The following is a 15,991-nucleotide window of genomic DNA, read 5'->3' as shown; positions in this document are numbered from 1 at the left end:
AAAATACATATTAGTCTTTCCTTGCATTGAACTAGCTGATCGCGAATGACAAGCTCAATTGTCTTTCTTGATTCTGATCAGCATGTTCTGAACCGACAAGCCCAACTGCTACGTTGAATTTGACAATACTTTTTCTGAATTTGACTGTCACTATCCGGTCAACAAATTCAACCGTTCTAACTGAATTGGACAGTTGATGTCTACTTGGCTAGTTGAACTGTAACGACCCGGTATCAGATAAACCAGTATGGTTTAATATTAAATTACTATGTGCGAAAACCAAAGCCAATCTCATGAATAAAAACGTGGAAGTATATATAAGAGTTTGTGTAGCCCTAATACTGTCAAGCCGTCAACCCATTTTTTGATTATTTGTTCTTCTCTCCACCCCCACTCATGTTGTCTTGCGATCAAAGCCACCATTGTTGGTGGTACGCCAGATCTGGGAGCTTAAGAGATGAGTCACTGGATCCATTACCATGCCATCTCATGCGTTGAATACGTGAGAAAAGACGAGAGGGAGTAAGGACGTACAAACGGAGCAGTTGCATATCTTCACCATGTTCACTTGCATCATTGGATCCATGGCTGAGGTGTGGTTTTGGCTGAGGTGTCTAGTACGACTCAAGGGATTCTAGGATGCGAGCCATGGCTCTTTGGATAGATGTCGTTTCAAGGAATCTGTAGCAGCAAACGGAAGCGAGATCGGAGTTGTACAGCAAAAGTTATGGACGTTGCTTCTTGGCCAAGGATAATCTTAAGCTGTAGCGAGACACATACAGTTCCGACCAGTCTCAGAATAAAGATGAAAAGGTCGACCTAAACGAAAGCTTTCAATCTGGAAATTTGTCAGTAAGTAGTTCAGTCTTTTATCTATCGTCTCCAACAAGCGGATCGTCATTTCGAGTTATTTTCTGAGAATTATACTTGTTTTCGTGAGAGGTGTTGGTGCAGTCTGCGTTTGTGACCAGCCTAGGTGTGAAGCCATTTTGGTTGATCAAATCGTGTTCGATCGGAGTAAACTCGGTTGCTACGGACAGAGGACATCCAGGAATACATTCTGATCGGAGGGATTGAAAAGTTAACGGTCGGTTATTGAGATATTCGTCTGTTTTATTTAGAGTTCAGTTCTGCCAGAATCATTACATTCATCTATTTTCAGAGAGCTCCGGAGTTGTTGTTTTAGAACCGACAAAGTCATTTGGTGTTTTCTCAGTCTTCTTCAGAATTTGTGGCAAAGGTGAGGATCTACTCCGTAAATTCCGTACCAGTGTAGAATTCCTTCTATGATAGGTTTAGACTTCGAAACATGAAATGTGTTTGCTTGAGTCCTTGCTTGGTAGTTAGTTTATTTACTGCAAACCGGAATTAGGGGTCTAGAGGATTCAACCATTGATTGGATTGTGTGATGATGAGATATGAGATATATATATATATATGTATATACATAATTATAGTAGGGGCTATGTGCGAGGGCGGGGGTTCAGGGAAGCCTGGACTAGCGACGCCACTGTGGAAGGGCGGGGGCTCAGAGACGTCTGGGCTAGCGAAGCAATTTGTGTGGTGCGTGGTGCAGAGACGTTTGCATCTGACGCAGCGATCGAGGGCGGGGGTACAGAGACAGACTGTACTAGCGACGCCACGTATGTATATCCATATGCGGAGATGCGGGGTGTGTGGTATATCTATGCACTATCAGCGCAGTGTTTGTTGTGTGTGATGCTTTAGGCGTCTTGCTTGTTCATGTTAGAGCTAAACTTCCATAGCGTGAGTTCTGTTTACTTAAATCAGTGGTTTGTGGATTAGCATCCCATACCTCACTGAGTGACTCCCCTGTTACTCACCCTCTTTTTCCCCCTTTCAGGTGAGATAGCCGAGCAGGAGTGATTGCTTTCGGATTGGTGCTTTGGGAGTTTTATTCTTATTTTCAGACTTTGGTTTTATGCTTTTATCGATATTTTCCAGGATTTATTTTATTTATGCTATTATTAGATTATGGTATTGAGTTTGACTTTTGAGAATTAATAAATGGAGACTTTTATGAGATTATTATTTATTATATTATTTTAGAAAATCGGGGTATTACAATTTGGTATCAAAGCGGGGTTCCGTCCCGGCTCTGACCCGGGATGGCGATTTGTGGGACTGGATTTTAATCGGTTTTAGAAGATTTTTGAAACATTTTGGGAATTGGGCGATTTTAAAAATAAAAGTAACTAGCACCTTTTTGTTCGGTAACTTCTAACCCAATTTTCTTTTTATGACGATGAGTTTACTCATCGTTATCCGTTCTCTAGCTAACCGGATTTCAGCCAGATGCTTAATAGTTGGAAGATGTCACAGTTTGTCAGATTGCTCAGTTGTTTATCAGTTTCGTCAACCATGTCCGGAGAGTCCGAATGAATTTGTGATGAATCTGCCACCACCTAACTTTAAGCTGTCACTCTGCGAGTTTTTGGTTAATGGAGCTTATTTGGTCTGAGAAGTGAGCCATTGGTGGGCATGTGTTATTCTTGTGTATGAGTAAATTGACTATTTGGAGGTATGTTCAGTTTGTAAACTCGTGTGGATCGCTTTTGGATTGGGGGTGCAGCATCTTGCATTGTATATACTGGAGTTAGCTTGGTTTGGTTTGCCAGATTTTGGTGGTGTTGACCGTTTCAGATTGTGTTTAAGATATGAAGATTCAGACAACCGGCACAGAGAGATTGGAACCACTGGCGTTAATCGAGATATACCAGTCCTACTTGGAGGGGTCAACTTTATCAGAGACTTAGCGTAGATGGAGCTGTATTACTACGATGTTATGCTTGGGATGGATTGGCTGTCACGTCATTGAGTGGTACAAGATTTCCCAAGAGCAAGATTTCATATCTCTAGAGGAGATGGGAAGATCACATTCCAGTGTATTCAGGCTTACCGAGGAATTTCAGTTATTTCCATGTTCCATGCTTAGGATCTACTTGAGAGAGGAACAGAGAGATTTATGGCGACTATTTTGATGGTTAAGGACGATGGACATATGAGTTGCATGACGTTTCAATGGATGCAAAGTATGAGGATGTATTTGAGGCTTTTTGAAGAATCACCACCGGAAAGAGGAGATGTTTTTGTTATTGATCTGGAACCAAAGACAGCACCGGTTTCACGAGTCCCATACTGATTAGCGCCATCAGATTTAGCCGAGCTGAAAAGCAGATGGAAAATTTATCAGATAAGGGTTTTATGAGGACAAGTACTTCACCTTGAGCATTAGTTTTGCTGCAGCAAAGAAAGATGGGAGTTTCAGACTTTGTTTCGACTACATAGACTTGGACATGGTAACCATCGTATTGATGAGGTTTTTGGATTAACTGCATGGAGGTTCATAGTTATCGAAGATTGACTTGGCATCGGAATACCATTAGAATGCTATAGCTGAGGAGTATTTACAGAATGCGTGGACATTATGAGTTTGTGGTGTATCTTTTTGATTTTTAATGCACTGGTAGCATTCAAGAATCTTATGAATAATGTATTTTGTGAACACTTGGATAAGTGCACAATTGTCTTTATCGACGACATCCTGATTTATTCTTAGAGAGGAGAGGAGCATGTTGAGCAGTTACAATTTGTTATGTGAGTTTGGGGAGCATTTTGATATCTCTGTAGGTAGTTTTTGGAAAGAAAAGAAATGGATTTTTAGGTCAAATGGTTTCAGAATCAGAAATTTTTGAATATTTCAAAAAAAAATAAAGAGAAGAGATTACTACAATTTTAGAGTGGCTGACATCTAAGAGGTACAGAAATCTGAAGTGTTATTAACCTTAGCTTGGTATGAAGAAAGATGTTGCCACAGTTGCGCGAGATTGTCACACATGTCAGATTTGTATTAGCTGTCTCAAGTATTTAGTAGTTATATCAGACACTGATTTTGTCAGAGTGGGAATGGGGCATGAGACTATGAATTCTGTTACTGGACGACCGACCAGCTCAGGTGGGAAGAATGATATATAGGTGATCATGCATAGACTCATCAAGTTTAGTCATATCCTAGAGATTAAGAAAACAGATGGAGCTGATCAGTTGACACAAATTTGCATTAGAGAGATTGTGAGGTTGCATGGAGTTCTCGTCAGTATTGTATCAGATCATGATGCAAAAGTTAACACCGACATTTTGGAGAGCCTTTCAGAAGACACTTGGGACAAAGGTTCACATGAGTACAACTTATCATTCGTAGACCGATGGGCAGTCAGTGAGGACTATTCAGACTTTAGAAGATATCTTCAGGACTTGTGTTTTGAATTGAGAAGGGAGCTACGAGAAGTATTGACCTCTAGCAGAGTTTGCCTACAACAACAGTTATCATTCGAGTATTGGGATGACACCATACGAGGCACTTTATGGTAAGCCTTGTCGTACACCACTTTGTTGGACATAAGTGGGGGAGTGACGAGACTTAGAAGCTACAATTGTTCAGCAGATGGTAGAGAAAGTTGAGACGCTCAAAATTTTGATTTAAGGAAGCCCACGGCCGTCAAAAGAGTTATGCGGATCAGTTCCGTAAAGATTTGGAGTTTCAGGTGGGAGACTTAATATACCTGGAAATGAGGACATCCCAGAGAAGATCTAAAACACGAAAGCTAAAGAAGTTTAAACCTTGATATATGAGACCATACTCCATTGTAGAGCGGATTTGAGCAGTGGCTTATAGTTTAAAGTTATCAGCAGGGTTGTCAGGGTTTCAAGACGTGTGTCAGTTTTGAGAGAGATCAGGAGGAAAAAAAAAACCCATTTTGCAGGAACCACCAAGTGATCATGGTTAAAAAAAATAATAATAATTTGTAACCAGTTTGTCAGCCAGTTGAGATTATAGATCAGCAAGTGAAAGTTGTTCAAGGGATGAGGATCAGTTTGGTTAGGGAGAAATCTGGGAGACCACGACTCAGATAAGAATCGACTATCCAAAGATTTTTCAGTGGTATTGGACAGCTGGTTCATGATTTGAATTCGAGGACGAATTCTTTATTAGTGGGGGAGAATTGTAACGACCCGGTATCAGATAAACCAGTATGGTTTAATATTAAATTACTATGTGCAAAAACCAAAGCCAATCTCATTAATAAAAACGTGGAAGATTATATAAGAGTTTGTGTAGCCCTAATACTGTCAAGCCGTCAACCCACTTTTTGATTATTTGTTCTTCTCTCCACCCCCACTCATGTTGTCTTGCGATCAAAGCCACCATTGTTGGTGGTACGCCAGATCTGGGAGCTTAAGAGATGAGTCACTGGATCCATTACCATGCCATCTCATGCGTTGAATACGTGAGCAAAGACGAGAGGGAGTAAGGACGTACAAACGGAGCAGTTGCATATCTTCACCATGTTCACTTGCATCATTGGATCCATGGCTGAGGTGTGGTTTTGGCTGAGGTGTCTAGTACGACTCAAGGGATTCTAGGATGCGAGCCATGGCTCTTTGGATATATGTCAGTTCAAGGAATCTGTAGCAGCAAACGGAAGCGAGATCGGAGTTGTACAGCAAAAGTTATGGACGTTGCTTCTTGGCCAAGGATAATCTTAAGCTGTAGCGAGACACATACAGTTCCGACCAGTCTCAGAATAAAGATGAAACGGTCGACCTAAACGAAAGCTTTCAATCTGGAAATTTGTCAGTAAGTAGTTCAGTCTTTTATCTATCGTCTCCAACAAGCGGATCGTCATTTCGAGTTATTTTCTGAGAATTATACTTGTTTTCGTGAGAGGTGTTGGTGCAGTCTGCGTTTGTGACCAGCCTAGGTGTGAAGCCATTTTGGTTGATCAAATCGTGTCCGATCGGAGTAAACTCGGTGGCTACGGGCAGAGGACATCCATGAATACATTCGGATCGGAGGGATTGAAAAGTACGGTCAGTTCTTGAGATATTCGTCTGTTTTATTTAGAGTTCAGTTCTGCCAGAATCATCATATTCATCTATTTTCAGAGAGCTCCGGAGTTGTTGTTTTAGAACCGACAAAGTCATGTGGTGTTTTCTCAGTCTTCTTCAGAATTTGTGGCAAAGGTGAGGGTCTACTCCGTAAATTCCGTACCAGTGTAGAATTCCTTCTATGATAGATTTAGACTTCGAAACATGAAATGTGTCTGCTTGAGTCCTTGCTTGGTAGTTAGTTTATTTATTGCAAACCGGAATGAGGGGTCTAGAGGATTCAACCATTGATTGGATTGTGTGATGATGAGATATGAGATATATATATATATATATATGTATATACATAATTATAGTAGGGGCTATGTGCGAGGGCGGGGGTTCATGGATGCCTGGACTAGCGACGCCACTATGGAGGGGCGGGGGCTCAGAGACGTCTGGGCTAGCGACGCAATTTGTGTGGTGCGTGGTGCAGAGACGTTTGCATCTGACGCAGCGATCGAGGGCGGGGGTACAAAGACAGACTGTACTAGCGACGCCACGTATGTATATCCATATGCGGAGATGCGGGGTGTGTGGTATATCTATGCACTATCAGCGCAGTGTTTGTTGTGTGTGATGCTTTAGGCGTCTTGCTTGTTCATGTTAGAGCTAAACTTCCATAGCGTGAGTTCTGTTTACTTAAATCAGTGGTTTGTGGATTAGCATCCCATACCTCACTGAGTGACTCCCCTGTTACTCACCCTCTTTTTCCCCTTTCAGGTGAGGTAGCCGAGCAGGAGTGATTGCTTTCGGATTGGTGCTTTGGGAGTTTTATTCTTATTTTCAGACTTCGGTTTTATGCTTTTATCGATATTTTCCGGGATTTATTTTATTTATGCTATTATTGGATTATGGTATTGAGTTTGACTTTTGAGAATTAATAAATGAAGACTTTTATGAGATTATTATTTATTATATTATTTTAGAAAATCGGGGTATTACATGAACCGTCCTGTTTGAATATGAACACACTTTTTTCTGAATTTGACCATCAATGTCTGAAAATTCCGGATTATCTGAATAACCAAACAAACTCTTTCGAAATTCACAATCTTGACTGATCAAACTTGATATGAGCATAAAATCGATTGACCGAGCTTGTATGGCTCTAAGCCCTTACCTATTCAGAACCATTGGTTCATCTAGGTTGATCCTATCAGACATAGATCCATATCAGTTTTCACTTATGGTCAGTTCATCGAACATTAACCAACTTTTTCAGTATTTTCTAGTACGTACCTACTCGTTTGAATAGTCCAAACCAAACCATCCTTATACTATTCAAGTTCAGTCTGTGGAGCGCAGACACTATTGTACATGTTACAAAGTTTGAGGACTGACATTGAAAAATAGTGTTCATCGCAACAATGATGACGATTTGACAATAACAAAAATAACCGAGTTTGGGTACTCATAATCATTGTTTTTTTTTTTTTTTTCTTTTTTTTTTTCATCTAGGATCTTTTCTGTTTGCTTAAATATACTTTTTCTGTCAATTTTGTCAAATTCTTGGTCTTATTTCAACATTATTTTTTTTTGTACATTTAGTTTTTCTACCACTTTTTTTTTTGTTTTTTTTTAACTGCGTATCATCAGAAAATTATTCAAAATTCACCACCATAGACCCGAATTTTTTTTTTCTTTCTGAAACACCCAAAATCTATGAACCCAAAAGTGGAGAATAGCAAAAATCCACAAATGACCGGGTCGGGGCAGATCTAGCGGCTTGATTCCCCGCATACAGATCTAAAGCACACACCGCATTATATAAATAACTGGGCGGAAGCGCGTCGGCGATCACGCGCAATCATCTGAAACCTGCCAATGTTTCTCCTTTCTCTCTCTCATCTAATAATGTTGTAAATCAATCTTTATTCGTCCGTGAAGTAAGTCAAACCTAAGTTTGCTTCATTCATACTTCAAATCTCCTTCTCAACAACCAAGTCCCCTTTCTCGTCGACAATGCTAGTATGGCTCAATATAGACAATCCGGAACGGAGAGATTCAACGGTCGCAGTTACCCTCACTATGCCAACAACGGCGCATCTTCTTCCGATCACGTAGCGATCGGGATCCGGAACGGCGTCGGAGGAGGAGCGACTCAGCACGGGAAGACTAATCGGTGGAGGCGATCCGTACGACCTGAGAGGATTCGTCGCCTTGGAATCGGCTCCGTTGTCTTTGTTATCTGCCTTGTGCTCGTCCTCACTGTTCTAGCTTACTATTACATCTCTGGCTTTACTAACAAAGGCTACGACGATAAAGGTTCGCTCGCTCGCTCGCTTCCTATTATATATCTATCTCTAAGATTGTTTCTTGTAACCAACCAGCTACGTTTTTTTTTAACTGTGGATTTAGATTCTTACGACGGTGATTTTCTGGCGAATGTGACGAGAATCGACCCTGAGAAGGTGCTTGAGTTTGGTCACGGCTCAGTGGTTCATGGACGAGACTCGAGGTATTGGGATAAGGATGACAGACGACGAGATGATGACTATAATGAAGGTGAAGTAGAGCATCAATCTGAAGATAATAAATCTGTTGAAGTGAAAAAGGTTCCTCCTGTGAAAGGTTTAGATTTTAAGGGGAATGGTGGTTTCTACAATGAAGCGGGACGGAACGAATTAAACAAGTATGAAGCTGAGTATCAAGCTTCCCTTGTTAAGGGTGGTGGGGATCACGAGGCTGTTGATGTGGACCCTAATGATGATGATGATGCCATTGATTCTCATGATAGTCAAGGGGATGAATACGTTGATTCTGGCCATGACGAGGATGACAATGAAGATACGCACAAAGAGAAGCCTCTGCGTATTGAGGAAAAGGATACTTCAAAAAGGTCACTTGAGGATTCTTCTCTTGTTAGTAAGGGTGGTGGTAAGTCCGGGAAAAAATCACGATCTGATACAAAAAGAAGAGGTCGAGGCCGCAGATCTTCAGGTGATAACTTTGTAATCAGCTGCCTTGAGAACCTTCAGTTTCTCAGTATTCTCTGCTCATCCTTCTTTTCTTGTTCAAAACTTTCAGGTTCATCTTGTGAGATGAAGCTGTTGAATTCTAGTCAACCAATAGTGGAGCCCTTGAATACTCGAAAATCTGCTAGATTCTCCTTACAGTACATCGAGAATGAAGATAAACCTGATGGAGGAGAAGAACAGTGGGAGCCTAGGTTTGCAGGTCATCAGAGTTTACAGGAGCGGGAAGCTTCCTTTTTGGTTCAAGACAAGAAAATTCATTGTGGTTTTGTCAAAGCTCCCAAAGGATCTCCAACCACTGGGTTTGACTTGACAGAAGATGATACTAATTATATCAGTAGATGCCACATTGCTGTCATCTCATGCATCTTTGGCAATTCTGATCGCTTAAGGCCTCCTGCCAATAAAATGGTATTATTCTGTTCCTCGTTGATATGTGTTTATGTTGTTTGGCCTTCTAATTTTCTGCGTCGAAAATTTGTTAACTGTGAGCAGTGAGTTGTGTTTCATAATAGTATTCTGCCTCGCATCCATTGAGCCTATGTTTTAATGACACATACACAGTCACTGGCAAAGACTTGCGAACCGAGTTATCTTAGAGTTCAAGTGGCAAGTGTTGACCTGTTGGTGCAGTTTAACTAATTGTTGTAGAGTAGTGGCAATAGATGAAAATTAGCGGTTTTTGAGCTAGGTACACAGATAGTGAGTTATGAATGCTTAAATAGCTGGCATCAAGAAGTTGGTTTTGTGAGTGTTTTCATCATCCATGGACAGACATCTGTTAAGATCTCTTCTCATGGCCTTATTAAGGTTTACCAGGACCTGGGAGTAGCTCCTCTAGCAAAACTATCTTGCTTTAAGGAGCAACCTCGTTTTCCCTCAAGAATCTTAGCAAACATATTGGCTCCCTTTTGTTCCTTATTTCCTTTTTTTATTGGTTTTTGTAGTTTGTTACTTGTGCTAACCTGAGTTTTTTCTTTCTATTCATTTAGATAGGTCGGTTGTCAAGAAAAAATGTCTGCTTCATTGTGTTCGTGGACGAGATTACCATGCAAACGCTTTCTGCTGAAGGCAATGCTCCAGACCGAGCAGGATTCATTGGTTTGTGGAAGTTGGTTGTTGTGAAGAATCTTCCTTTCTCAGATATGCGGAGGGTAGGAAAAATACCAAAACTGTTGCCACACCGACTTTTTCCATCAGCAAGGTAAGTCCTATGTCATAACGATAACTCTCATTTTTTATGGGTGATGGGTCTGACTAGCACATATCTTTCCAGCAGTTGCAGTTAGAAAACAGATAAGTGACCCATGGTTGAGTAGGTTTAAGGAACCTAAAAGAACATGAGTTATAATTTGTAAAGCATATGCATAATTGTCATTCTGAGCCACAAAGACAAAAGCCATGTGTAGAATACGCATGATTCTGGATGCAATATGCAATACCGACCAAAAAGCTTCTCAAGTCAGACCAAATCTACATTAGTACACAAAGAAACTCATCAGCTGTTTATTCTTCCAGGTACTCAATCTGGTTAGACAGCAAGTTGCGACTTCAGCTGGATCCCCTACTCATTCTGGAGTACTTCCTGTGGCGTAAAGGTCACGAGTATGCTATATCCAATCACTATGACCGCCATTGTTTATGGGAAGAGGTTGCACAAAACAAGAAGCTGAACAAGTACAACCATACTGTTATCGATCAACAGTTTGAGTTTTACAAGGCTGACGGGGTGACCAGATTCAATGCTTCAGATCCCTTCAAGCTTCTTCCAAGCAGTAAGATTTTGTTGGATAACTGATACAAACCAAAATTTGAAACTTTTTTTTGGGGTGGGGGAAGCGTTTTGCACTAGTAGTTAGTGGCCATAACTGGGTAGATGCACACTGAGTGTTTAAATTTCCTTAGTAATTATTATTGTTCATGATCAATCGAGGTTTTAGATTTTTCGCATGCTACAACTACATCCTTGGTCGTGGTATGCTGCAGCCAGCCATTACTCCAACATTTAGGCTGTATGCTCTTTGATGGTCAAACCCTTATTGCCATCATGCAAGGGTCAATCAATACCTGGCATTGGTCATATGTACAATACATTTGTGCGTTTTGCTTTCTTACAATCCTCTTGTTTATCTTGTTCGCAGATGTTCCAGAGGGGTCTTTCATTGTACGTGCCCATACTCCCATGTCGAACCTATTTTCTTGTCTTTGGTTCAACGAAGTGGAACGCTTCACTCCCCGTGACCAGCTGAGTTTTGCCTATACTTACCAGAAACTAAGAAGGATGAATCCTGACAAACCATTTAATCTTCACATGTTCAAGGTAAAGATCTTGGTTTGAAAAAGTATATAATAACAATAAGCTGTTTGATGCTCATCTAAAGCATTGGATTGCATTGCCTCCATTTGTAAGCTGGGTTTAGGGTTATAAACTCGAAAGTGCTTTCGACACGAGGTTGAGTAAAGTCCTATGAACTAGGAGTATCAGAGCCAAACCCTAAATGCAGTGGCTTGTCTAATCGTGGAAGCCATAGCCCATAGGGTAGTATGTAAAGGTGTCCCATTTTATGGATGTTTTTATTTTGGTGTCCGTAAAACGATTGAATTGTGGATTAGGTTTCATACCATAAGTCTGCGTACCAAAGAGTGTCTAGAACTAAATTTCTAAGTTTCCACGTGTTTTGCTCCCTCGTCTGAATTTTCAGGACTGCGAGAGAAGAAAGATTGCAAAGTTGTTCCGACACAGATCAGAGGAGAAGCGAAACCTTATACAAGCAGCACTGCAACAATAAACGACCTGAACAACTCTTTTCTTTAATCTGTCCTGTAGATTACTTGTTGGTTCTGTACTTCTATATTTCACAGTGTCACTTGGAGAAAAGCCACGTTCCTTTGCTCCTGAAGACTTCAAAACTGCTTACGTTGGATCGAGTATGTTGCTTGTAGGAGAGAACCAGATGAGGTATACGAAAACAATGTGAGGTGATTTGTAGATGTAGCGCGACGCTTTAAGAGTTGAAACTTTGAAAGAAGAAGAAGAAGCTTTGATTAGATTCGATTTCATGAGAAGAGGGCCCTCGATTTTTATTCAATTCATTGCTTTGTTTTTTTTCTGTATCACTATCATGCAACCAATTTATCCTTTAAAAAAAATATCAATTCTATTAAAACTAATATCATACCGGTTTATAGAAGTTTAGTCCAACTATTTATTTATTGTTATAAATATATTGTATGGTTGAAGTCCATCTTGTTCAAGATGTGATCCAGCCCATCAACTGATCCAGCTCATATCCATTGGCGTTCCACTTCTTATTTATATTAGTAATAGTTATGGCTAGGGATGTTGTATAGGGTAACCCAACCCAATCCAACCCTATTTAGCTTAAACCCAATCCTAAATGATTCTAACCCTTTTAAACCCATTAAACTATGTAAAATAGAGCTGAACTAGTATTGACCCCATGCTCCGCATGGGAACATTTTTTCTTGCAAATAAACACATTTCAGTTACTATTTTTTTTACTACTTAATGTATAGTACTATAACTTTTGAGTATATATATGACACAAATTATAAGTTCATTTCAGAAATAACTAAACCATCGACAAAAAAACCTAACTATGGAAAGTGGATTTAATATTTTTATTGACATGTTAGTTTGAAAGTACGGTAAAAAGAATTATAAATATATAAGTGGATAACCATCCATTATTTTGAAGAACACGTAATTATAATGGTTTTTCCAGGTTTCAGTTTCTTTTAACAGTTCTCTAAGACTCTAATGTTATATTATATACGTGTGTGTATATATATAAGTATACACACGAAGAGCATTTACCTTCTTTATAAAAGAGTCGTTCTTCTGAGTTTACAAACAGTTGCATACATTTGGAATGCTTTCAAATTATTTTAGTGGTTGAATGTACATAACTGACGATAAGTATCCAAATTAATTACAGAAACTATTGGAACTTTTAAAACTATTTTAACACATGATGATCTTGGCTAAGACAACCTAAATGATCAAACAATAATTTAGAGCATTGAAGAGTTAAGCACCTAACTATTTCTGTGTAAAAACTAAAAAGCAAACAAAACTATTTTTACCTGAATTCTGACTGGTTAAACGTTTTGCATCTCATTTTATCTAACCCACTCGTCTTCAACCTTCGCCAAATTTACTCTGGAATAGATCTCACCTAATTTTCAACCAGCTTTGATGTCTCATGCATGTCTGCAGCAAATAAAGATAATTAAAAAACTGGACAATACAAAATATTTATGCTTTTCTGTTTACTCAGATTTTAAAGAATTAGTTTCTTATGAATTGGTTATGCATGAATATACCTGCATATTCTGGAAACCATGCAACAAAATCCTTAGGTTAGATGAATCTCTCCATAATCGCCATACCAATCTCTTCTGAGGCGATGATTTAAAACTCGATGCTTTGAAAGAGAACACATTTATCAAAATAGCATGATTTAGATAAACTTGTCCATGATAAAAGATAGAAGTTTCGTATTAAAGGAAGAAGATTTGATGAATAAACCCGTCAATCAATATTGAAAATTTAGGAAAGGTACAGGATAAGTTGTTTCTTTACGCAACTGAAGATAGTAGAAGAACGGTTTTGCCGCAGGTTTTTTTTAATGAAACTTGTAAATAAGTTTGTTGATGATCGAACTGATTTCAAGGTTTATTTATTTATGTTATAAACAGTTTATGTGAAAGAGGTGGGAATCGTGTTTTCGAAACGCAAAACGGTGGAGATGAAACTTGTTGATGAAATAATTTTTAAGTTTTCAAAATTAGTACTAAGCAGTTTACTTGAAAACAGTGAAGATCGTGGCCTGAAAAGTGGCTATGAAATTTTCCTTTCTAATCCGAGGATACCAATGATGCATTTTAATTCTTTTTTTCTCAATTAATCTTGAAACACAAAACATATGTAACGGAAAGTAAAACTGGTCAAGTTTTTTCTCTTTATTTTCTTTATCTATTTTTATTTTTTTTGTTTTTCTTTGCCACGTGTCAAATTTCTATTCGATAGGCGACTTGTGCTTTAGTATATAGAGATCCTTTAAACCCTTTATATTTTTTTTCTTATATAAACACATAGTTTCTGATTGAAATAAACAAGTTGCTCTCTACCTTCATATCAAAGTATAGTTTCTGATTGAAATAAACAAGTACAAAAGATCAACGAATTAAAAATGTCAAGCAAAGTATACTTTTATTACAGTCAAACCGCAAAATAAACAAGATGGTCACTACAATAAAAATTGGTTTTATTAGCGGACGAAAAACGCTATCTAACGATACGGTAGCGGTTTTAGAAACACTGTATCATCGCCTGTCATAATAGGTCAGACACATTAGATAGTGGTTTTTTGTAGTGCTATCGTATTGTTATATATTATAGCGTTTTTGGTATGCAATTAAATGTTCTTTAATAACGTATATTTTCTGTTATTATGCAACAAAAAAAAATTTAAAAAAAATAAATAAAAAATTAAAAAATCAAAAATAAAATAAAATAACATAAAAATTAACAATAAATTTTATTTATAATCAAAATTGGTTTACAAAATAATATTGGTTTAAACTAAAACCGGTTTATATCTAAACCAACCCTAACCTAAAACCTAGAAATAAAAAAACTTGCAGCCGTCATCAACAACATCTAAACCTAATTAAACCACTGTGTCTTCCACAGAGCCGCTGCAGTCTCGTCACCACAGAGCTCCGGCGTCACCGTCTTCCTCCAAACTTGACGCTTCAGCCACGCCCTAAGCCATAATCTCCGTTGTCCTCGTTCTCTGTCAATTATCAACAGCTTCCAAATCATTATATTACAACAAACGAAACTAAATCTGAGTGACAGACATACCTTTGGAGTGACCCAATCTCAGATTTTTCTTGGAGACCTTACTTGCTGTTACAAACAATCTGAGAGAGAGACAAAACGAATCTGTCAGTAGAGATAGACAAAGAGATTCAACGGACAAAGAGAGATCAAAATAAAAAGGAATCACCTTTGGTAAAGCCATAGACTTTTTGGTTCTTCTTTGCCAAACCTTGGATCTGCTCGCGCCGTCGTCATCGTCTTCCAGATCCGCCATTGATGTGCACCTCCGGTGTTCCGGTACTCGTGCAGATAGACCATGACCTTTGCCTCTTCCTTTTCTACTTCATTATCTCACCACAATAACATGAGTCTTTTCCACACCAATCCTCGCCGTTAACAAATTTCGAAGAAGGAGATGGTGTTGGCTTGAGAAGAAGAAAAGAGAGAGAGAGAGAAGGCGTACAGAGTAGAGTACGAGAAGTGAAAAAAGATTGTCCAATAGGAAAGAAGGAGGTGGATAGATCGAAGTGTGATTTTGGACCCTTGATAAAATTCAATCGATGGTTCAAAAAGAACAACACAATTACAATACAAATTGTTTTTTCATTTCTCTATAGGTATTATAAAAATTATCTAACTTTAAATAATTTGATAACATAATTTATAATATAAATTTTATATTCGAATTTTGTGGTTGTGTTTTTCATTAATACATTAGAAAACTGTTTTATATTTTGGTGTCAATGTTTCAAATAATAGAATGAAAATTTTTAAATTATTTGTAAGTTATGATTTACTTTAAATGTAAAATGAAATTAGTTTAAAGGTTTAAAATAGAAGAGTGTAGTAAATGAAATTAGTTTGAAGGTTGGAAATTTGAATATATTAAATTTTTAAAAATGTATGCTTAAAGTTTGGTGTTTAACTTTGAGAATATTAGATTTGTGTTTTATGATTTAGTTTAATAATTAAATGTGTAAATTGAAGGTTTGAGGTTTATTATGATATAAGATTTAAGTATATAAGGTTTAGAGTTCACGGTTAAGATTTTAAGTTAAAATTCGAAAATAAATTTGAATTTATTTGAAGAATTAGATTTAAGTTTGATTTCTTTTTTTGATTTAGATTTTAGATTTAAAGTTATGAGTTTAGAATAAAGGTTTGAGTATAGGGTTTGAGGGTTAAAGGTTTAGGGTATTGGGATTTAAGATTA

The 15,991-nt window shown here is 38.2% G+C and overlaps 1 protein-coding gene across 1 annotated transcript; it reads left to right on the top strand.

Annotated features, from left to right (window-relative positions):
* The first annotated feature begins 7,617 nt into the window (after positions 1 to 7,617).
* LOC108810813 (uncharacterized) lies at positions 7,618 to 12,103 on the top strand. The gene is made up of 7 exons (XM_018582895.2): positions 7,618 to 8,217; positions 8,311 to 8,892; positions 8,980 to 9,338; positions 9,920 to 10,131; positions 10,446 to 10,702; positions 11,069 to 11,247; positions 11,630 to 12,103. Exons 1-7 carry the CDS (start codon positions 7,923 to 7,925, stop codon positions 11,714 to 11,716), a joined length of 1,971 nt encoding a protein of 656 aa, XP_018438397.1. The 5' UTR covers positions 7,618 to 7,922; the 3' UTR covers positions 11,717 to 12,103.
* The last annotated feature ends 3,888 nt before the right edge of the window (positions 12,104 to 15,991 follow it).

The sequence above is a fragment of the Raphanus sativus genome, chromosome 1, assembly GCF_000801105.2.
Source record: "Raphanus sativus cultivar WK10039 chromosome 1, ASM80110v3, whole genome shotgun sequence".
Classification (NCBI taxonomy): Eukaryota; Viridiplantae; Streptophyta; class Magnoliopsida; order Brassicales; family Brassicaceae; genus Raphanus; species Raphanus sativus.
The sequence above is the reverse complement of the archived record's forward strand: the minus strand, read 5'-3'. Positions and strand labels throughout refer to the sequence as shown.